This window comes from Aptenodytes patagonicus, chromosome 7 (genome assembly GCF_965638725.1).
Source record: "Aptenodytes patagonicus chromosome 7, bAptPat1.pri.cur, whole genome shotgun sequence".
NCBI lineage: Eukaryota > Metazoa > Chordata > Aves > Sphenisciformes > Spheniscidae > Aptenodytes > Aptenodytes patagonicus.
The window spans coordinates 36,997,272-37,022,188 of NC_134955.1; the positions used below are offsets into that span (position 1 = coordinate 36,997,272).

Sequence of the window (24,917 nt, forward strand, 5' to 3'; positions counted from 1 at the left end):
AAGGTTCTTTTTCCCTTTTTTTAATTAATGCCATCAACTGGATCAAGATTACTATCTCCCATATCATAAAACTATTCATTTTACTGCTCTCTTTAAAAACCTAACTTTGTTTCTCATGGATAAAGCTGTTTCAGGAAAAAAAACATCTTGTGGGTTGATAAACTGATGTGAAATGGCAAGTACCCAAATCACTGTTTCCATCTTCAAGTTTTGTTGCAGGACATGGCTTTAATCTGTCCCGGGAGGACTACAGAATCCCCACAGACAAGGTTAAAATACAGATGTAATCCTCGATTAATCTTCACCACTTTTGGGGTGATTACTACTGATGATTTAAAGATGTCTAAATAAAAAAGATCATTCAACTATTTTAGCTCCAACTGCCATAGTTTAGCTACCAAATAAAAATTAAAGCAAAAAAACCAATTGTATTTTATGCAATAATCTACATATGTACATTTCCTAGAAATGTGCAACATTGTAAGTACAGTAATTTTCTATTTTTTCTCTTCTTTAAAGAAATACATTAATAATGTCTCTGGAAATGTGTGTATGATGAACAAACCTTTTCTTGGAGGGGAGGGAAGGAGAGGTGCAAATCAAAACAGGAGTTACGGGAAAATGGTATACCCTCTCTCAAGTAAATCAATTTACCATCATATGCATATACTGTTCTTTGCTATGTGGTAGAAAAGCACTGAAATGTTGCTTTCAACTTCGGAGTATCTATTCTAAGATCATGTAACACAGATATAATTGCATGTGGTTTAAGTATGTGACTATTTGTGTGTCTGTGAATCACTCCACAAGGTGATGTAATGCAGCAGTATTCACAGTCAACCATCATCACAGGCAAGGTAACGGACCAACCATGTGCTCTGTAAGTCCATATTGGGTATGGGGTTCATAGCAACTATTTTTTAAATGACCTTACAATATTTTTGTTTAATTAATACCCTGTAGTTACAAGTAACATGTAATAGTTATCATAAGGTACATACTTTTTAGGGAGTTTGACTTTTTTAAGATCTTCCTCAGCTGCTGGATGAGCATGAACAATGTGACATCCAAGGGCCAAAAGGGTTCTGCCAACATAAAAAAATGGCAGTAATGAAACACAACATTATAGTGCTCACCCATTTTATAAATTTCTTTTGGTTTTAGTATAAATACGCAGAACTAATGATATTTATAAACCAGGGAAGTAATTCAAAATAATGGAATTTCAAAACCCAAATATTTTAAGTTATCAAAAATAATAAATCAAACCTTCAAAGTCTAAATAGGTACAAATCTGCGGCTTGAAAGTTATGCCACTTTAATAAAACCAACAGGATCTGGTGTTGTTTTTTTCTTTGTATCTCTGTAGAAACAAGATTTTTCTAAATTGCTCTGAATGTGTTCCTGGAACTTCTAGCAAAGTTACCAGAACACACTTTGAATGAGATATTCTAATGTTTTTATTTCTTACAACAGTATGAAGTGCTTGAATAAAAATAATAAAAAAACCACTTTATTTTCTTTTAAATTTAAAGCTCACTTGAGGGTTTCAGTTGACATTTGTAGATTATAATTCTTCTCTGTCTCAGGTAATTTTGAGAATTCCACAAGACAAGGATGATGTCTTTTATTATCATCCCGTATCTGTAACAAAGCAACAGAAAAGAGTACTTTCCTGATACCAGATTCAAGCCAGAATCAGAGTAAAAAATCAGTTAATTCTTTGCAATAATGAAGACATTATAAACAATACCATTTATCTTTGCTCAAGGACAGTTACTTATCATTATATAAATGAACTTTCCCATGATTCATTTATAATGCACACTATAAGTACTTCTCCACAACCAAAAAATCGGAAAAAATATAGCTATTTCATGTGTTCTGCATAAATACACGAAACACAAGAAAGCAAGCCTGTAAACTCAATGAACATTTCTGTAGAATGCCTGAGCAATATATGCTCAATAGAGCACAATCTGATCTATTGTACATATTCTAATTCAAAAACCTTAAAGAATCATTTGGTAATGTTTTCCAAATTCTACTGGAATAACAAAGCAGAGCATTCTTTTCCTGATATTGACATAAGTCTTTGAATACTTATCTGACTCTTAATTAAACAAGCTCTTTCACTTTATGCCAAGTGCTTCTATCCCAATGGCAACTAAAAGTCACATTTCACATACAAAAACATTTTTCAATTGCCAAAGCTCAGAAACATTAAAAAGGTTAGTAAAGCTCAGAATTTCAATAGCAATGACATTTTAGCAGATAGTATGATAGAGTTATTGAAGAAAAAGGTAAATCAAGTCCATAAGTAAAAACAGCAAAAGATAAGAGAACAAAAAAGATTCTTCTGAGGTAGGATACAGTTGTGATGGGCACATGGAGGACTACCCCAGTAAATCGGAATTTGAAAAGAAGCGAGATGAAATAATCTAAATTCAAGGCAGAATACAGCCTTTAGAATTTTATATTACTAGGAGAAGGTACCAATTTTAATATAATTGTTGAATTTAATATAATATTCTTGGCCTACACTTTTAATTGTTTTTCATTTGGTGACGTCCATTGGGCAGGGAATGCCTTGTCATATGCATTTAAATAATGTTGACCATATGGCCTTACTCTCTTCAAGCTGTTAGGTTATACCACATTATAAGGGATCATTATAATTATAAGTTTTAACTGTAACTAATTAAATAAAAAAACTGAGCTTTGAGGAATTTGAATGTTTACAAAAGTCACCAAAACCCTGTCTCCATTATCGACAGAAGTAAAATTCCACAACGGACTTTTTGCTTGTTAGCTCTTTGATCCCCAACACTAGAGTAACCAAAGAGTTAGTTGAGGGGTTACTCACGGTTGGTATGATTTTCAGTAGAATTCCACCTTGGTATAGCTAGTATGTTTCTCAATTAAAATATTTTTTCAAATGGTTAATTACTTACAGTGCTAAAACATGTAACTTACTTATATTCCAAATTTGCCTTCTAATGACTAGTTAATATCACTGTCTCCTGCCAGCTTACATGTTCATCTATTGTTAGTAACGTATAGACCACCATTAAATACTCTGTGCAACTTCCGAGTCCAGGTTTTCTGGTAGGAGACTTAACCTAATGTAGGTGACTGTACCCAGACAGGTTATTCAAAACATACCTTGCCATATGTCCAGCCAAGTTCTATTTTATTCATTCCCCACAGTTCATGGATATTTTCAGCTAGTTTATCCCTGATCTTTTCAAGATGAAAAGGAAGAGCAATCTAAGAACAGAGCATAACAATTCCACAAATAAGAAAAGGTTCCAGTTATCACACCTTGTAGATCCAAGGTCATCTAGTTCAGCTAAATACACCACAACACACAAATGATGAATTGCTAAGAAAGGGGCAAGCTAGCTTAGTTTTTATATTGTGAATTTAAATTTTGTTAAGACATATTTTACAATCCTATTATTGCATACTTAACATACCTGACTGGTGTCTATTGGACAAGGGATAAAGGAAGCTTGGGAGAGGAATTGTGTTGTACCCAGCAAATCCCTCACTCCATTAGAATCTCTTTTATATTCTTTCACTGGTTCCAGTTTCATCTTCTCTTTTGGAAGCAACGCTTCATAACAAGGAGCATAGCCACCAGGAGGCAAAAATTTAAACTCTCCATGACGTCCACCCAATAAGAAGCGAACTCTGTGTAATATTCAATGAAGAAATCATACTCTTAAATAGTCAGCATATACTAACATTATAAATAAATAATTTAGAAACTTAAACGTTTATTTGAATAGCATTTACAAAAATGCAGGTGTATTTTATGCTTTGATAAACACCAAAGAGTTACCAAGCATTCATACCAGTAGATACTATCAATAACACCATCACTTACCCACTATTTTTGAAAATTTGTTTTGGCCAAAGAAAACTAATTATTCAATGCAGTAGCATTTTTTTTTTTTTTTAAAGTTTCTTAAAATCACATGGTTGTAAATTGTGACTTTTTAATGCATTTAAATTATTTGGAAACACAAATCTAATTTAAATTGGACTGTTACTCTAAAAAATCCCATAGGGACTATTTAAATATCACTTAAAAGTTTTAAAGTAACTTCTCAGTGCACACATGCAGGCTGTTGGCACATGAGAAAAAAAAGAGGATATGGTGAAAAAAACCCACTATAATCATAAAACAAAAATCAAGCAAACAAAATTATTCCAAATACTACAACTGGGAATGAGTTTCAGAAGCATAACTACAATTCCTATTAAACCCCTGAAGTTTTCTGTTTCTCCTTAGATATACATTTTTCATATAAATTTAAGAGTATACCAGGAAAAACAACAAAGACAAAAACTATCCAACTTCATACTTTGGTCCTCATGTAGGCAAACTCTAGAGGTAAGCAACCACAAAAAATTAAAAACAATTGTTATCTCTAGGAAATAGCCCATACATTTGTTGTGATGGGGTGACCAGAAGAAGCCTACACCACTTTTTACTTAGACTTCTAGAAATACTAGAACTATCAGATCAACATATTTCATTGACAGTAAGAGACATCAATAATATAAAAAGATGAAAAAAATTAAGACACACAAGTTTTCTCAAACAGGATATACATAAGAACAAGTCACAAATATGTGAACTAGTTCAATGTCTACAAGAAATATATTATTATTAATTACTTCTATTAAGCTTGAACTTTCTAATTTCATTTTAAAGATACATTGTTTAAAATATTTGAATGATCCCAAGCAGCTAAATATTTGAGATGACAACTTTGAGCTTAGATCTCTCTTTATGGCAAGTCCCCACACAGATCAAAATACTTTAAAATTAAAAAGGCGGTCAATTTTATATTAAGACCTAGAAGTCTAACTACCTAAATAGACAAAATTTAAAGAAAGAATCAAAATAAAAAAACTCTCATGCAATTCTTCCCTTGCTGACCACACCCCAGTAAATAGCTCCTTGCTTTCTGCCAACTTGGTCCATTTTTCTGAGTTGTAGAAAACGATTCAATCTCACCTGATCTTTGTGATGTTCTCATTCCTTCTGAGGCCTGTTTTCTCCCTGCTCTTCACTGCAGTATCTAAACCTCCACACAGGCTATATCCTCCTTATACTGCACGCTCTCTTTTAAAAATTTGAACTCTCCAAGAAGCTGTGGCTTTTTGTCTCATTTCAAAAGAAATGTTCAGATCTTTCGATTTGAAAAACTTGTTTTAATTTGTCTGACCTTAACCTTAAAAAGAACCCTCCTGAAAATCAAATATAAAGCAATATAACTCCTAAAAGACAGCTAGAAATAGTTGAGCCAATTTATTTAGGTTAATTACTACTCCTTTTGCTTCATTTTGGAGTTGGGCTGTACATAGGCAACTGTGCCTGCCATTCTAGCAATTTGCTAGCAGCTATACTTAGTTTTTGTAGCTTGAATGACAAGGCTATGCTAAATAGTCTTTTGCTTACTACTAAGGCTGTCTGTGAAAGACAAGACCCCCACGATAACAGTATTTAATGTACCTCACATTTAATTACTAAAACCACCAGACATTTACTTTTAAGATATTGACTTTTCATGTCAATACATCCAAACCCCTAACTTCCCTAAAAACATGTTGGATGGCTTATTTAAAGTTAATCTCATATTTCATTTCTTTATCTCTGCGTTTACACACTTTTTAAGAAGAGGTTAAATAAATCTGAATAGAAGAAAAGAAAAATAGAAGAAAAGAAAATGAATTCTCTGTACAGAGTTGCTGTTTAAATTCCTTGGTTATTTGAATGGCCATATTGTAGTGCTACAAGCAGAGCTCATAGCACCATTGGTAGGAGGAGGAAAAAATGGATAGATAGGGAGAAAATGCTTACAGTAAAAAACAGAATAAGAGAGTGCGGGTAAGCAGGTACTGACAAGGGTTTAGAGAGGAAAAACGGATATGGAATGATGAAGCAGACCCAGAATGAAAGACTGAGAAAGTCACAGAAAGCAGAGGAAAAGCAGATAAGCCACAACAGAAGTAGAAACATAAGAGTCTGTGCCCAGTGCAGAACACTCTCCTCCACTCATGAACTCAGGATTCCCATGTAATAACATTTCTCTGATATTAACAGACACAGAAGATGACACATAACCTGCTGCTGCCATCAGCTACTATTAACTACAAGGGAAAATGCTCTCACAAAATACACAAACATCAAATAAGAATGAAGAAAAATAATTACACCAGTTTAGGCAGATTTTGTATGGAAAAAGTAATGAACATTTTCAAAAGCTCTTGTACTAATGCAGCTACATAGTAGGGTCACTCCCAGAGAATAAATGAAAATTGATTTAAGCCCTTCCCAGGACTCCTTTATTCTGCTTGATCTCTGTTAGTATTCTCACCTGGGAGGTTCTCTTAAGCATGAGATGCTCAAAGTATTTATGTATTGATCACAGAAGGAAAAGCCCACAGAGAACTACTTATCTGATTTACTTCACTTCAGAGAAACAAAGATTTCTTTTTTCTTAATTGCTAAATTTATGAACCATTTATAGCTTGAGCTTTCTTTCACTTATGAAAGCTATATACTGTCTGTTCTGGCCATACCGAACCTTCACTTCTCAAAAATTACCATGTATAAGAGAAACCCTCCTTTAAATAAAAGCCAGCCCTTTGCATCTTTTCACTCCACCACAATCTCTTACTCCACTCCTGATTATTTCTTCTAAACTTGGCAGTTTCTGGCAGCTATTGACATCTAGACCGTTAGCATTTTTTCATAGTGAAAAATTTTCATAACTTATCCATAATTTATGCAGAAAGCATGCTCAGCCTACAAAAGACAAAAAAATCCCAACCTCTCTGACTGAAGAATTCTCCTTCATTATCTTTATGTCTTTCCTTCCTAAAATTGCTGCCTGTCAATACCAGCAATAAAGATGCTCTAAGATGAACTGAACAGAAATTGGTCCTGTTATAACAACAGTGCAAGAGCTAGTCTTTTGTTCTTATGTTGGCTTTGTAATGTTAACACAAGTATTTCAACCACTTAAGTAGACTGACATTTGCAGAAGATTTTCTGAATTAAAGGTAAGATAACAATAGAAGTCTGAAAATTGTAAGTTCAAATCTCAGTATTTTAGCTATAAAACAGATAAGAAATGGAAAATATTAGTAACGAGATTCCAAAACTGCTTCTCATCAGTTCTTTGTGTTCCCTACTTGAATATAGTATCAGTTTTCATGATGATTTAGGTTTTTTACTTCCTGCTGAGAAAGTCAGTGAGAATTTTAATTAGTGCCAAATGTGGTGCTGTGTTTCTAATGTGCTTTCTTTTCACTGATAATTGGAATGAGACAAAATTAATTTCCCCTATGTCACCAAATACCCATAAAATAATAATTTTCAGTCACTGTGACTTGGTCAAATTGCTAACAGGCTCACATTTCACCCTTAAGTAAAATCATTACTAAACAAATCAGCACTTTCCCACCTCCCTCCCTCCCAGCTGCCGGTTGGGCAGAACTGAAACAACAAACCAGAACAAATCATACATGAATTTGGACAATATTTTGTGTGACAAGATGGCAAAGAAAACAACAATTAAAATTAAGTTGTACTTACTTTACACCTGCTGATAAGCTTACAACAGGGAAGAAAAATCCTTCTGTACTGAAGTTCTCAAACATTCCTTGTACAGGCTGTCCATTAATGCGGAATGAAATGCTAGGTACACCTAAATCCAAGCAACAGCTAACCACATCATCAGATGATAATAAATGCTGATTGACAGATGCTACAGCTCTGGGTACTCGACCTAGGATAAAAGTATTCAGTAATCAGAAGCTTTAAGCAGAATCTCACAGGTTTAACAATGGAATTATTTCCTCAAAGACACCATCAAGATTTTTGTTTGTCGTCATGAAGACATGATCTTGCCTTCATCAATTTTATGAACGGTTCTGCTTTTAGAGACAGTGAGTCAACACTCTTCAAACTGATATGTGGCAGAAAAGTGCATAAACTGAGCAAATCACTTGAGACTTCTGACACTGTTCGCAAGACAGAACACGCTTAGCTGAAATCACACAAGTTCACACTGTAGCCTGATGCAAGAGTACTGAGGCACAGTAAATGATGCCCTCTTTACAAAGTTAACATTGATATATCCAATTTTATTTCTTTAGTTATTTGTGAAATACCAGATTCATATATCTCTGAATATTCAGTGGTGAGACACCGGAACAGTTCCCCAGAGAAGTTGTGGATGCCCCATCACTGGAAGTGTTCAAGGTCAGATTGGAGAGGGCTTTGAGCATCCTGGTCTAGTGAAAGATGTCCCTGCCCATGGCAGGGAGGTTGGACTAGATGATCTTTAAAAGTCCCTTCCAACCCAAACCATTCTATGATTCTATAATTCTACTAGAGCTGTGATTATGACCAATATCCAGGTTTACAGTATCAGGAGGTAGAACGGTATACTGAGTTATCAAAAAATGGATCAAGAATTTAATGGGCCAGGTTTTCTTTATCAGCTACAGCCATACACTAAACAGAGGGAGCTTCATTTTCCCTATCTGGGAAGGTGGAAACATACAGCCATGCACAGGACTCAGCACTTATAATGACAATTAACCTGAGATAATATATCTGAAGTAATCTAACTATACACATTTACAGATAACTGCAGTATTTCAATCACACTTGAGTATCTGAGTATATTTTTGGTCAAGAAATATCTCTTCAGAATTCCTTTCAAAACAATTCCCTTGAAAACATTGTATTTTAACTGTAAAACAAGTCTAATTAAGCAGTTAAACACTATTTCAAATTATTGTGTTTGGAACTGCTTAAGAACAAGTCAAGTCAACTGTTTGGGACAGTTTAAAGTACTCTGAATTTTGCCTTACTGCAGAAGATGAGATTTAAGAGACTTTCCAGCACTGCATTTCTGAGGATCAATTAGTGTTTAATTTTGCATTCATGATTTATTCAGCCATTTCTAAAGGACTAAATTACAGATGTCTCCCAGCCTACTCCCAAAAATCATAGAATCATAGAATCATAGTTTGGGTTGGAAGGGACCTCTAAAGGTCATCTAGTCCAACCCCCCTGCCGTGGACAGGGACATCTTCAACTAAATCAGGTTGCTCAGAGCCCCGTCCAACCTGACCTTGAATGTTTCCAGGGATGGAGCATCCACCACCTCTCTGGGCAACCTGTGCCAGTGTTTCACCACTCTCAGCATAAAAATTTTCTTCCTTATATCTAGTCTAAATCTACCTTCTTTCAGTTTAAAGCCATTCCCCCTTGTCCTGTCCCAACAGGCCCTGATAAAAAGTTTGCCGCCATCTTTTTTATAAGCCCCTGTCCTGGTTTTGGCTGGGATAGAGTTAATTTCCTTTCTAGTAGCTGGTACAATGCTGTGTTTTGGATTTAGGAGGAGAACAAAGTTGATAACACACCGATGTTTTAGTTGTTGCTAGGTAATGCTTACACTAGCCAAGGACTTTTCAGCTTCCCATGCTCTACTGACTGAGAAGGCTGCAGGTGCACAAGAAGCTGGGAGGGGGCACAGCCAAACTGGCCAAAGGGACATTCCATACCATGTGACGTCATGCTCAGTACATAAACTGGGGAAAGCTGGCCAGGGGGGGCCGCTGCTCGGGGACTGGCTGGGCATCGGTCGGTGGGTGGTGAGCAATTGCACTGTGCATCACTTGCTTTGTGTGTTGTTGTTGTTGTTGTTATTATTATTACTACATTATTATTCGTATTGTTATTATTATTCTATTTCAATTATTAAACTGTATTTATCTCAACCCACAAGTTTTTCTCACTTGTACTCTTCCAATTCTCTCCCCCATCCCAGCGGGGGGGGGAGGAGAGAATGAGCGGCTGTGTGATACTCAGATGCTGACTGAGGTTAAACCACAACAGTCCCCTTTAAGTACTGCTAGGCTGCAATAATGTTTCCCTGAAGCCTTCTCTTCTCTAGGCTGAACAACCCCAACTCTCTCAGCCTTTCTTCATGGGAGAGATGTTCCATCCCCCAGATCATTTTTGGGGCCCTCCTCTGGACCCGCTCCAACAGGTCCGTGTCTTTCTTATGCTGAGGGCTCCAGAGCTGGACGCAGGACTCCAGGTGGGGTCTCACCAGAGCAGAGTAGAGGGGCAGAATCACCTCCCTCGACCTGCTGGCCACGCTGCTTTTCATGCAGCCCAGGATACAATTGGCCTTCTGGGCTGTGAGCGCACATTGCTGGCTCATGTCCAGCTTTTCATCCACCAGTACCCCCAAGTCCTTCTCGGCAGGGCTGCTCTCAATCCCTTCATCCCCCAGCCTGTATTGATACCAGGGGTTGCCCCAACCCAGGTGCAGGACCTTGCCCTTGGCCTTGTTAAACCTCATGAGGTTCACACAGGCTCACTTCTCGAGCTTGTCCAGGTCCCTCTGGATGGCATCCCATCCCTCTGGCGTGTCAACCACACCCCTCAGCTTGGTGTCATCTGCAAACTTGCTGAGGGTGCACTCAAACCCACTGCCTATGTCATTGATGAAGATATTAAACAATACCGGTCCCAATACGGATCCCTGCAGGATGCCACTCATCACCAATCTCCATCTGGACATTGAGCCATTGACCACTACCCTCTGGATGCAACCATCTAACCAATTCCTCACCCACCGGACAGTCCACCCATCAAATCCATACCTCTCCAGTTTAGAGAGAAGGATGTTGTGGGGGACTGTGTCAAAAGCCTTACAGAGGTCCAGATAGACGACATCTGTAGCCCTTCCCACATCCACTGATGTAGTCACTCCACCATAGAAGGCCACTAGGTTAGCCAGGCAGGACTTGCCCTTGGTGAAGCCATGCTGGCTGTCTTGAATCACCTCCCTGTCCTCCATGTGCCTTAGCATAGCTTCCAGGAGGATCTGTTCCATGATCTTCCCAGGCACAGAGGTGAGACTGACTGGCCTGTAGTTCCTTGGGTCTTCCTTTTTTCCCTTTTTAAAAAAGGGGGTTATGTTTCTCCTTTTCCAGTCAGTGGGAACTTCACTGGACTGCCACGACTTCGCAAATACGATGGATAGTGGCTTAGCAACTTCATCCACCAGTTCCTTCAGGACCCGCAGATGGATCTCATCGGGTCCTATGGACTTGTGCACCTTCAGGTGCCTTAGATGGTCTCGAACCTGGTGTTCTCCCACAGTGGGTGTCTCTTCATTCTGCCAGTCCCCGCCTTTGCCTTCTGCGGCTTGGGCGGTGAGGCTCAAGCACTTGCTGGTGAAGACTGAGGCAAAAAAGTCATTGAGTACCTCTGCCTTCTCTGTGTCCCAGGTAACCAGGTCTCCCATTTCCTTCTGGAGAGGGCCCACATTTTCCTTCATCTTCCTTTTATCCCCGACGTACCTATAGAATCTTTTCTTGTTGCCCTTGATGTCCCTGGCCAGGTTTAATTCTATCAGGGCTTTAGCTTTCCTAACCTGGTCCCTGGCTGCTCAGACAATTTCTCCGTATTCCTCCCAGGCTACCTCTCCTTGCTTCCACCCTCTGTAGGCTTCCTTTTTGTGTTTGAGTTTGTCCAGGAGCTCCTTGTTCATCCATGCAGGCCTCCTGGTGTTTTTGCCGGACTTTCTCTTTGTTGCGATGCATCGCTCCTGAGCTTGAGGGAGGTGATCGTTGAATATTACCCAGCTTTCTTGGGCCCCTCTTCCCTCCAGGGCTTTGTCCCATGACACTCTACCAAGCAGATCCCTGAAGAGGCCAAAGTCTGCTCTCCTGAAGTCCAGGGTAGTGAGCTTGCTGTGCACCCTCCTCAGTGCCCTAAGATTCTTCTATTTTCTCCTTTTTCCTCAGTGGTTATTCTTTATAACACACTCATTATTACAAAAATTATTTGAACTGCAACACTTCAGATGAGCCCTCCAGTAAACTCCTTTTACTCTTCTAGAGCTCTTACTCAAATCTACCCAACTGCACAGGCAGTGACTTCCACTTTTTCGTTAACTCAGCCCACTAACATCTTCAATTTGCTTGAACAAAGAATGGCTAATAAGACCACAAGTTTACTGTCACTGACAATATATGCATTTGCTGGCATCCATTAACTCCCTTCTTTATAAACTGCAAGTGTAACCACTTCACTGCAGTAATAACTGAGAGTCTCCTGGATTACTACACACATTAAGAAACATTCCTGGAAAAACTCTATTTTTTCTGCTAAGCTTATTTTAGATAATAATATGAAAAATATTTTTTCAGACAGCATAGCAACTACAGGTTTTCAGTTTGATATTACACCACAGAAATTTATGTTCTAAAAAAACCAAAGTTGGTAATAGTGTAGCAATTCTTATTTCTAATTGCCAAAATTATCTTTTATGAACCTATTTACCAAAATTTAAATTAAGTTCATTAAATCTGTCAATAGGTATGAGGATAATAATGTCATTTTACTTCAACTGTAGATACAAAATGGAAGAATAATGCAAATGTAGATCCATATGCAATGAATTTGTCTGAGAACAATACATCCATTGATTCTGAACAGATAGACTTAAGTCAGTATTGATCTAGATCTGGAAAATGCCATTTTTTTGATCAAAATCATGAAAAGAGAAGCTATCTACTAAAAAGCCTAATTGGTATAATTCAATACATAATTCACTGAAATCTCAGACAAGATGTCAGATCTTAAATTCTAAGTAACTTCATGGTATCCTGGAGTTCTGAATGTAGCTCACTATAAAATAGCATGCTATATACACACAGGTACTGAAGGTAAAGGTAAGTCCTAAATGTAAGAATAAGTGGAAGTGAACAAAGTACTTACCAGACCACAGATGAAGGCCATCAAAACCATAGGAGTATAGGTCATCACCAACACCATTGCCTCCCCATCCTTCTCCACCTCCAGGATAGGGGGCATAACCTGAAGTAGAGGCCCATCCAACTCGTAAATGGGTGGGTTCTGCCGTCAAGAATGGATCAACCTGATCAATTATTAACTCAAAGTACCACTTCTTGTATTGTGCAGAGCCCTCAGCAACACCCAAAAATATGTTTGGCCTTATGCTAAGAAAGAAAATGTAAGCCAGTTAGTGTAAACATAAAATGCAACGTACGAATTATATTGTTGTATAATAGTCAAATTTTCTTTGCTAATATGCTGAGTGTAGATGTCCACATTTTGCTTATAATATTTAAAATAGTGACCCATTTTATGACTTTATAAAGCTGTTGTAGAATCATCTTCTAAGGTGTAGGTTCCACGCTTTGAAAAACGTATAGTCAAAAGAGAAATAACAAGATAATTTCCTAAAATTAAAAAAACAGAAGTGAGGTTGCCAGGAAATCAAATCCCTTTTAAAACACCCAAGGACTTCACAGTATATTTACATATGCCGTAATAATTATTAGGTAAAACCATGCTCTGTTTTGAATGAGAAAAAAACAACTTTCATCTTTCCATTTCAGAACAGATCTTACTATTGATTAGCAATTTCTATTCGAGCACAGTTTCCATTACAAGTGCCATATTGTTATTAAAAATGTTTTTTTTTCAGAAGTTAATACATAAACACTTCCTAAAGTGTGTGTCTCAATATTGAAAGCTGTGGAACATCTCTTAGGTTACAATATTTTCTTCAATTAATTATTGAAGACATGTAAGATCCATTTTTTATAAAATAACAATAAAAAATGTCACTATACCTTGTCACATCATTAATCAAACGTGTTTGCAAGAGTAAGTCTCTTCTAGGCAGTAGATTGTCACAGATCAAATTTTGATTGGCACGAACTGCAACTCCATTACAGACACAGAGAGAGCAAAGCACATCGAGAACCTTAAAAAAAAAAATCAGAAGAAAGTTGGGTAAAGGCAGCTACATATACTATTATTCAGTTGCTAGCTTAATTTACATTCAGAATAGACCTAAAGGAAGGAATATAATATATATTATCATTATTGTTTTCTAAATATTTTCCACATATATGGACCAAGTGTAGTCTGTACTACTGATAGAGGATATAAAACATTCGTGGAACACAAATTCAAAACACAGGGTTTGCAAAATGCCTCAAAAAACCTTCCTTTGAAATTCCTTATTCTCATTTTGATTAGAAAAAAACAAAGCTAGAACAGCTGTATGTCAACTCTTTGCATTTTTTTTAATTAAATATCATTAAAAATTTGAAATGTAAAATGAAATTCTTTGAGAAATTTACTGCAGCCCAAAAAACTTCCTGAGCAAAATTAGTGGACAATTCTCAACTACAATTCTCAGACTGCTTATGAATCTGTTCTGAAAGCATGTTTTCAATATAAGAAGTAATCCATTTATTTTTAAAATTAAAAACATGAATTCTTATTTAACTTAAACTTAACTTTAACTTAAACGTAAATGCTTATCTAAAAGAATTCACTATAAAACAAAACAGAGTTTCATATATATCTTATTCTAAAATTTCAGCTTTCTTTTATTTGGTCACAGTCTAAAAAGTGAAAGAGATTGACATAGCTCTTCCACAGATTACTGGAGCAAAAGGTTTTGGAAGAGAGAACACAGTGTTCAACAACATAGTGTTGTTTAATGCTGAGGGACAAAGCTGCACACTTTTGCAAAAAACAGAGAAGCTTAAAGATACACTTGAGCTCTGACAAGCAATCATTGAGCAAAGAGCCCAAATGGTCTAAACTCTTACAGACCATCTCCAAGACAAAGAACCATCTTCACACTGTTGATTACCATTTTGGAAACTGTTGTACAACACAAGGAGCAGCAGAACAGAACATTTATTTTAGCCACTCCTGTTCTCTGCCCAGTGGCTTAGCACAAAACCACCCTCAACAGCAGTTTAAGCTAATATATTGTGAACTTTGCTATGTCCCAGCCCATGCATTTTCCTTTCTACCATCTCTGTTATTGGGCAGAAACCTCTAGCAGAAGGACAGAGGTAGTAACTTAAATAACCACAGAAACTCTGACCTGTACTCAGCTATAAAGTGTCTTAATAACATAAACAATTAGCAATAACTTAGAATGTACATATAAACTGTTTAAATAATCTCTATGCACTCACTGACCATATTTCTGACATAAGGCTTTTCATTTAAAAAATTCTTCAAATCAATAATTTCCAAGATAATTTTGGTTAATATCATTACTGTTTCTTATTTCCTAAATAACAACAGAATTTCTAATCTAGCAGGAGAACAAGATATACTATTTCCGGAGTAACAAATAAATTCATTACTTCATATTACTTCATTACATACTGATGTTTAGTCAAAGACATTACAAATGGAAATGCACAAATCCGTTACCCAGTCTAATTCTTCTCCTGTATACAGTATTTCCCTTTTCTGCTTTGAGTTCTCACTATGAAGTCTACATTAAGATGCTCCAGCTGAAAGGTTATTTTTGCAGGCGAATGGCACAGCACAATAATCTTGCTAACAGCTAAAAAATAGTAAGTTAAACTTACCGCTGCAATTTCAACTTTTTTCTTATGCCTACTTATACCAGTTCATACTCCTTAACCATGCTTAAAAATACTTCTCTCCTTCTCCGTATCTATAATTGCTAGGTTCTCCATATTACCTTCTCCTGTAAATTAGTAATTTCAGCTCACTAAAACTTTCTTTGTTCTTCCTCCAGGTTATCAGTCTTTCAAATAAAATTTTAATTGAGGAAGGAAACTCACATCAGAAAATCACACATAAAACTGTATTCTCCTCTGTGTTGTGATGTCATCCTGATCGCAGCCAGAAATTGTGTTCACCTTCTTCTGTCATAATAAATTGCACATTGATGTCTAAATTAATTTCCACCATTACTTCTTCTGGTATAATTCAGTTTTTTTCTGAACACCTGTGTTTTCAGATATTTGGAGTATTTTTTCAAGACTTCTTATTTTATTTTATTCTTTTCTGCTACTATTATTATTACTCAAGTTAGGAATGACTTTGCAGGATTTAGTTCTGTCTTTCTGCAGATACAACAATAGTAGTTCACTGCTTCTGCAGAGCCCTGCATCACAAAGCAAGCTACTCTGTCCATGTACTTACAGCCACCAGAATGGTTCATTTTCTCAGCAAACCCAAAGTTCTGACCGGTTATCAATATTTCTTAACTATTTGCTTGTCATACATATTTGCTGTATTTGAAACTGAAAAGCAATTATATATTACACATTTTTTTAATCTCAACAAAGCAATTTTGCAGATGTACTTCAAGGTTTAGAATCACATATTTCCATGTAGACATTTCTCTGTTTTTTTCCACAAGTTATTGTAAGATTATCAATACTTCCTTAGTTTTTCCAAACATACCTTGTAATTGCGCCCGTGTTTATCCAACAATGAAATAATGGATTTGATGTGCTCCTCAGCTATTATATTTAAAGCTTCTGGGCTTTCAATCAAGATGCAGTGCAACACTTCCAAAATACCTGTATGAAGGCCATAGAAATAATGTCATTAAATCATCTGCACAACTGAACACAATCTAAAAGCTCAGTAAATAACACAATATCTTAAGAGATGCTATTTATTCTCCAGCCTAAAAAGAGAATGAAAACATTTTTAAAAAGTATTGATATGACTATGATGTGAACTGCATTAGACATAAATGCATTATGAAGCTGTTAATTTCTCTTTTCTTTTGAAAATAGCCACAATTTTAAAACCACTTGAGAAAAATGCAAGTTTAGCTCCTTTTCGATGAGAGAGATAAAGGTTTTAGTAGGGAGCATTGTACAGTATTTTGATATTTTGTTGAACACTCCACAGTATAAAAAAAGCTTCTCTCTCTATATATATATGTTATTTGTACTTGTGCCCACAAACAACTCTGGTGTTATTTGATAGCAATGGGACAGTAATCTTCATACTGTCTGACCCAATCCGTTAATTTACCGAAGTCACATTCAACACTGATTGGATGTGGCATTGCATGTACCAAATGTATAGAACCAAAAATTGCCACAAAAATGTCTGTTTAAATGTAATACTTTGCTCAATTCAGAAAAATGCAGTGTATTTGTTTTCTAATGCATATTGTTTTCAAGGAAAACTGCTCTGACATTTATAATGTAAGACAGCTGTGTATGGTGTATTGAGAGTTAATTTCCATTGATAAAAGTGAGTCTCACCTGAGGAAGATTCTAATCTGTCCAATTTACTTATTAGCCAATCGAGGTTACTGGAAAACTGAGTACAATTGTTTCTGTTGCCACGAATGAGAGCAGCTGGAAAAAAACCACAAAGTATAATTTTATAACAGGAGATTTCCTTTTTAAATCACCAATGTTAATCATATCCATTTTAACACAATTTTTATAATAACTTCATAAAATAATAAACAGACAAATCATAAATACACATATGTTACAGTAATAAAGAATTAAGATTTTCATTAATTTGAATATCAGCAACTGACATAACTTCCAAAGAGCATGTAGTTTTTGAAGTTGACAGGGGTCTACTGGATAAACAAGAATTTCAGCAAAAAAAAATGTTTTACTTAGGTTTTATTTTATTGTTAAATTTAAATAGAAATTATCCACCACCCTTGTTTGATGCAAATGTCAAGCACTGTCATGATCAAGAGCCTGAAATAGTTCTTTTTCTATGTCTTCCTACCAATGAGTGGGAAGATTATACGCAGCAGTTTAAGCTCAAGTGCAGGTTGGATGTACTGCTCTTTAGCTCTACTTTCTTATTAAAACATGTTATAGAATGGATAGCTTTTAGTCTTCAGCAGCGCAGAACACAGTGTTATTTGAATGCACTTTGAAAGTTCATCAGCATTCAAGTATTTCAAGCAATACTGATTTTTTTTCTTCCAGAAGTTATTACTGACCATAGAAAAACAAAACAAAAGCCTTTTGTATGTAATTGTCAAGGATTTTTATTATGAAGCATTAACTTAATATTTATTACATGAGAACAAGTGTGTTCAAGATGTACTTGCAGAAGAAAATCAAGACAAAATCTGAAAAGGCCTATGTAGCACTAAAGAGTTTTTTTTAATCCTACTTTTCTTTAAACTCATAAAACTGTAGTAAAATGCAGGAAATGGTATCTCATTACTTTCTAAAGCAATGAGAAGATTTCACCAGAAGCATCTGCATGTCTGTGCTATATGATTAACCTCATGCTTCAAAGCACTCCCCCTGGTTTGGTTTAAACTTGTCCTAACTCTTGACTTGCATATTTTACTATGGTTCAGGACTAACTTTCTTTGTAATGAAATTAGAATGTATTTAAACTCCATCAGAAGACAAGATTCTCCTATATGAGGAATTACGCAACTCAGGTATCAAATCAGTGATTTAAAGAAATACACATATATGTACTTCTCCCACTGTATAATTTTGGCCCTACTACAACACAGAAGCAGTTTGCTCTGAAAGCATGGCACTGAAATGGAAAAAAATCTTTTAATTTCCATTTTATGTAATTATTTTTATTAACATTTAAATCTAAGCCTCAAGTGACAAACACGGATTCAGTAGACCTACAAGTTCTGACTATTACTTTTAGGCTTCTCTTCAGCTTCATATATGAAGACTGTTTTCCAGTTTTTCTAATTTTTAAAATAATAATTCACACCTATTTGCATACCACAGGTACATTTAAACTTAAAAAAAATAATAAAAATGCATTTGGCATGCTGCACCAATCTTTTTCCTAGCTGAGATTTATTTTTCTGTTGTATCATTGCTCAATAAACTCTGTTCTCTGTAATAAATATCAATAACTATATGGAAGAAATTCTCTAATTTACATGACAACGAATAATACACAAAATATTAGTTGGTGGTGAAGCAGCAAGTAGAATATAAAGAACACATATCCTGTTTTTTTACATTAGTAGATTACTGAAGAACTTACCTAACAATTTGTAAAGGAGGTTCAAAATTTCTTTCCATGCTGTACCATGTTCTTCTCTTGCAAATCCTGCAAAATGAGCTGCGCTGTTGTAGTCATTTAAGCGATCAATGCAATTCAAAACTAGTGCCAGCATTCCCTAAATGCATATGGCAGAGAGGAAAGTGAACTGTACATGAAAAAGCATTTGTTGCTGTCCTTTTAAAAGATTTTTTCCTGTACACATTTAAAAGTTGCATCATCTTAAAAAAAAACAATTGTACTTACAAGATTTGAATATGTATTTTTCTGTATCAGAATCATCCATTTTAGAGAATGATTCTATACTGTTCCTTACTCAGCTAAGTATTACAAAAAGTAAGGAATAAACAAAGCTGACAATAAAGGCTTTTAGAACTTTTGTGAACAGACTCTTTTTTACATAAAATCTTCCTTACATAGGAAAAAAACCCCACACTTTGAGTTTATATACAAAGGAATTTTTGTTGATTAAAAAAGGTGGAAATTTTACTATCCAATAAAATACCTGTAAAGCAAACAAGTTCTAATACTAGAATAGATTTTTAACTTCAGTTTGATTGGAGACTAAAATGGTATTGAAAACCTGCAAGCAATCCAAACATGTCTCATATATTTCCTATTTATACAGAAGTGTAATTATTCCATTTTCAGAGAGGAGCAATTCTACAATTATGTAATACATATCCTTCTCTAAAACTATCATTCTTCCAGTTTCTAGAGATAAAAAGTTCCTGTTTCACACCCTGGTGGACAGAAAAGACATCAGTTTTATTATTCATTTGGGGTATCCAGAATGTATAACTTCATAGAGAGAAAAAGAAATTTCTTGTCACAATCGTTTCTTTTAAAAATGACATCTGTTTGAAGATGCTCAGAAGTATTAAGACTGAATTTTGTGAGAGAGAGCTTGTAGCCTGTGACAACTGTGGAAGTGAAAAATATGTAACAGCAAGTTATCATATGGCATTACAGTCTATTCCATATATATATATCAGCTATGGAACTTTACATTATAAATCATATGCATGCATCTTATTCCTCTCTCTGTACCTCTTCTTTGAATAGATTTTGTCTGTTTTTGAGTGACCGAAGCTTGCTTTGCTTATCTTCATGTTCCAGGTCTTCTTCGGGAAGCTGGAAGTAAGTAATCAGGTCTTGCAGAGTCTGAGCCATCTCCTCAATAGGCAGGGCAGTGGGTGATAGTGTTCTGTTGTTTCCACTACAGAAAAAAACAAGAAAGACTGGCAGCATTATGCATTTTCCCACTGTAATTTACAGTATTATGTAGCAGCCTATTTTCTATTGGTATCTAAATCAAGTCTTGTTATACATATGACATATGTATATAAGCAACAGCTGATCTGAATAGCAAATCATTCAAACATCTATTGTTTGGGTGTCCAGCGCTCAGAGCTTCCTGAAGTGGAATCACGTTTCCCTTTCTGCATTGATGTAAAGAGAAAGAATGATTAAAAATACTGAAAAAATGAGCAGAAGAAACAATACAAGTCAGCAAAAAGATGAAAGAGAAATGAAAGATGTACCAAAGTCCTTTCTTACAGTAATTGATTTTGTTTAGATACTTTAAATCCTATTGATGATATAGGCGTAATGTGCAGATCAACTAAAATAGTAGCAGTTATTGAGGCTGTACACCCCCAGTCTTCTAGACAAAGAACACAGAAAGAACAGGTAATCCTAACCGTTAATTAGGTCTTCTGTATCAACTCTATATAGGAAATAAAGAAGGGTGGGATTTAAAAATATAAAGCATTTCAAGGAACCTCAGTTGTCAGTAAAATAATGGCTCTTTCCTGTTCAAGCATTTGCTCAGTCTTGGGTGACAACCCAATTTTTCAGGGTCTGGCTCATTATTATAAATAGTATAATCTAGGAGGAGCTGAGTGCTGGCAGAGGCGGCTGTTTTTATATCCTCAGCACAAGAAATACAAAGGAGTACTGTAGTCCCTTGTGATAGTGAAGAAGTAATGTTTTAAATGCAGTCTCATATGGTGGGTTCTGTGGAAGCAAATTCTTAATCATAAACTCATTTTTCTTTATTTTTTCATCTATTAGGCAGTAATACAAGGATGACTACTCGATCATCATAATTAAAACTTCTGCCAAGCACTATGAAAAAAGTTTCTTTAGTACTACATTCTTACCGATTTCATTGTGTATTCTTAGATGTTGATCTCAGCAATTATAAATTAATATGCATTGACACAGAATTGTATTTTACCCTAAAAATCTTCAGACAAAACCAATCATATGGAAGAGCTATAGTGAAGGAAACATGGAACTTTCACTGACTTGAAGATCTTTGTCTTGCTGCTTGTTAAAGAGCTATTATCGTGTAAGTTTAGTAATGTAAGATAAATGTCATGAACAATTTACTCTAAAGAATGAGGGAAGGGCAACAAAAGTAACAAAAGAAATAGCATAACAAAATTATGCTTCAAAATGCCCCATATTTTCAAACTAACATAGCTAAAGGTATTATTCAAAAAGTCAAATACAACCACATATGTAAGACGGTTTTCATGATACTTCCCTTCATTATCCGAATGCTAAAGCCCTCACCAAAACAATCAGTTTACAAGTATTTCCATGTAAAGTCTCAAACTTATTGGTAACTAAGTTCTGTCAAAATTAAGCTAAACTGATAAGTGCCAGAAAACATTCTGAACAGTTTTGTACAGATTGACAAGCCAGATGATATAAAGCAGTAGAACAAACTTTCTTAAGCAAACATATACTTCAAGAGGACTGAAAAAATTTAAGCTGAGGCAAGTGCATTAATATGGTGAAAGCAAGTCAAATTTTGATTCAGAAAATCTATTTCATAAATAATATTGTTAAAATACAGGCTTGAATCCAGAAAACCAAGCCAGGGATGAAATGTGATAAATACAGTATCTTTTCAAGCTCATTTTGTCAATGGTTCATTAAGATTCAACATCTCCTGAGGACAAAAAGGCTCTTCAATCAGCAACATACAAATTTAGATAAACTGCTTTAAATGATATTTATGTCTAACACATTTGTTTTGCTATTGGCCAAGACTGTATTTTTCCATTAAAAGAAAGGTATTATGTGTGCCACATGTGTGGCAAGGATATTAGGCAACTGCTTAACAAGTACAGCTCTTTATATAACCTTCTCAATAAATCAAGATTATGACAGAGCAAGTCTGGTCTAATATTAAATTGTTTAAATTCCCTGACTTTTTAATATCCTTTGTAGTATTGACTCCATGCTTAGGGTACTCATATACTGCATGTTTCACAATGCCTGTGTATCCAAGGTCTTCGGTGTTTTGATCTGTGGAAATAGCCATCACTGTTTCCACATTAGTTTTTGAGTTCTATTATACAATTAGTGGAACAGCCCAATCTGGGGTAATTCTTACTGAGGTATAATTACTAACTGCATTGCCCTCTAGTACAGCAAAGATTTAGAAGACAAATACTATTCAGAAGGTAATTCTATTGATTCTATTCTAAAGTCTTAGAATCATAACTTGAACTATTCCTTAAAATCAGATATAGCCACTGTCTCTCTGCTGAGATGCTGTTACAGACTTTGAATATCCATAAATCCATTCCACTGCAAATAAATGTGTTGGTTTAAACAGGAGATTTAGGAATGCTCACATAATAATTTGGCTGAGAGAAAGAAGTTAAGAAGTTGTTCCTTCTACCTTCTCAGCTGACAGTTAGCCTTCTGCCCTAATTGTTGTTACTGCATATAATCTGTTATACTGCATAGAGTTCACCAGAGAGAACTGCCTCTCCTCTCATCTTTAAATCTTCCAGATATGATCAGAGGGGTGACAGAGAAGTAGGAGGATCAACAGAATGGGTGATTAAAAAAGTACAGGTAAAATGTTTCAGCCCAGATTTTGAAGGTAATAAATCGGTATTCTCCTTCCGGACATGTGGAGATCTATTTTGTACTTCCTTCTATTGTTTATTGCATGGACTTGGGGCTGCTATGGTTTCCCATCATATTTTTGATCTAAATGCCATTAGGCATCAATATTCCTTTCAATTAGTTTGACAAATTTGAGTAGAGTTAGCTGTAATGTTTGGTCTACCAAGAAAAATAGAAAAATAAGAACCCTTTTATGAATATTGTGAGGTTCTAGCTACTGTAGAATACTTACTAATGGAGTTACACTAAGATCATTTAGCATGTTTTCTTCAACCTGGATTATGATCCAGTTTGCTTCTGGCTTCAAGGTATTAGATTTCATGTAACTAATCTTAAATAAGCTGTTTTATCTATTTAATGGCATTACTCATCAAAATTACAAACTTAAGTCAGTAAAAATATATTTGCTAATAGCTTCTAAATACAAATATTTGAAAGCAGGAAATAAGGATTCTGTTAGAGAAATTCTTATAACTTCAGAATACTGTAAACAAACAAACAAACAAAAAATGATTATATATAAGATGGTAACAACTACCTTACAAACTGGCTGAATAAGCTTGTAGTATTGCGAATGATTCGAGCAGCCTGGGATTCCTCGTGCTGACATCTTTGTAAGGTTAGACCATCATCCATATGGCCTTCTTGGTGCAATATAACCTATTGAAAGTCAGTAATTATCACAATAATTACTGAAAAAACCTTTGTGCTTTTAAAAATTTTTTAACTTATTTCAATATTGCACTGAAAACAGTAATTGCATATATACTGAGCTACTACTTGTTAATCACTTTATCTGAACACCTATTCATTAATTAATTACAAATTTGTCAGTCCCACATAAAAGTTATTCAGAGAAGACATTTTAATGTACCTTTATTCTCCCACAATTCATTAAACATATGCTTATCAAATATTTTCCCATTGAAACAAAAAATGTCTTTCTGTCTATATTCTGGCTGTCAGGGAAAGAGGATCTTCACTATCTTAAGCATCATTTACTAAAGGATTCACGCATGAAAAGACTACTGTCAAGAAAATCAAGCTGGAGTGACAGATATCATAAAAATTATAATGCCGTTAAAGGAGCAACAACATTTATGAGTAACTTCTGACTCATTTAACTATTCTCTATACATTATGTTGGATTCTTATCAGAACCAGATGTAAACATCATATGAACTTCAAGCAATAACAGAGATCCTTTGGTGGGTTTTTAATTTTTCCCTTTAAATAAATACCCAATTTCACAAAAAGCCATTATAATTTTTAGGTATCACAAAAACAAGTCCTGATCATTTTGAGTCATTAAAATCCTACAGCACTTTTCTAAGAATTAAATGTGAGTTATCCTGCTTCTTTGCCCAAGATGTAACCTATTGAATTCTCCACTGAAAAATGTATTTTTTTTAGCTCTGAGAGAGTAAAAATTTGCTGCCCAACTTCCCAGTTAGCTGCGTAATTCTAAGACACTGAATAGTTAACAAAGAAACTAATAATGTTATACAAGTGGTTACTGCCACAAATGGGAAGGTTATTTACCGACAGCTTTTTGTACATACTGGGATATAGGTATACCAAAGCACTGGAAAGTGATGGTTTTCTATACTTGGCCGGATCCAAAGTACACATGTGCTCTGTTCCTTCCAACATGCTGAGGAAGTGCTTTTATCACCCTATGAGTGCAAACATCACCCTATGAGCTTATCTGGACCCCAGAATCCATGGAAATGTGATGGAGAAGACTAGGAAGACATTTTCGAATGAGTATATTGATAAAATTATCTTAAAGAGACTAGTTTACATATTGGTCACCTTTCCTCTTTGTTCAAGTACTTCTTTATATAGTGTCACGCTGTGGGTGACTTTGTTAGCTGAAATACCACTGTTTCCATAAAGAAGGGTCCTTGGGTCTCTTAACTGAACAATAACTAAAGAACCATTCTTCCCATCACAAACTAGTAAGAAAACATTTGACAATCAGATAATGTTTCCTCAGGCCATTGCATGTAGCTCCAGATTTTGGAACTACAGGAACAGTACAGGAATGAAAACATTT

General features: G+C 35.4%; 1 protein-coding gene across 5 annotated transcripts in view; it reads right to left on the bottom strand.

Moving 5' to 3' along the window:
- Window positions 1-24,917, bottom strand: part of RYR3 (ryanodine receptor 3) — a 285,143-nt gene that overhangs the window by 154,333 nt on the left and 105,893 nt on the right. For all 5 annotated transcript variants that reach the window (XM_076344904.1, XM_076344903.1, XM_076344901.1 and 2 more), the window contains exons 12-23: window positions 23,397-23,518; window positions 19,973-20,141; window positions 18,905-19,040; window positions 17,161-17,256; window positions 16,340-16,458; window positions 13,717-13,850; window positions 12,836-13,077; window positions 7,619-7,811; window positions 3,480-3,696; window positions 3,166-3,270; window positions 1,541-1,644; window positions 1,002-1,085 (exon numbers count right to left, since the gene is read on the bottom strand). In XM_076344904.1, coding sequence (XP_076201019.1) covers window positions 1,002-1,085; window positions 1,541-1,644; window positions 3,166-3,270; window positions 3,480-3,696; window positions 7,619-7,811; window positions 12,836-13,077; window positions 13,717-13,850; window positions 16,340-16,458; window positions 17,161-17,256; window positions 18,905-19,040; window positions 19,973-20,141; window positions 23,397-23,518 — 1,721 coding nt within the window. The remainder of the gene's footprint in view (window positions 1-1,001; window positions 1,086-1,540; window positions 1,645-3,165; window positions 3,271-3,479; window positions 3,697-7,618; window positions 7,812-12,835; window positions 13,078-13,716; window positions 13,851-16,339; window positions 16,459-17,160; window positions 17,257-18,904; window positions 19,041-19,972; window positions 20,142-23,396; window positions 23,519-24,917) is intronic.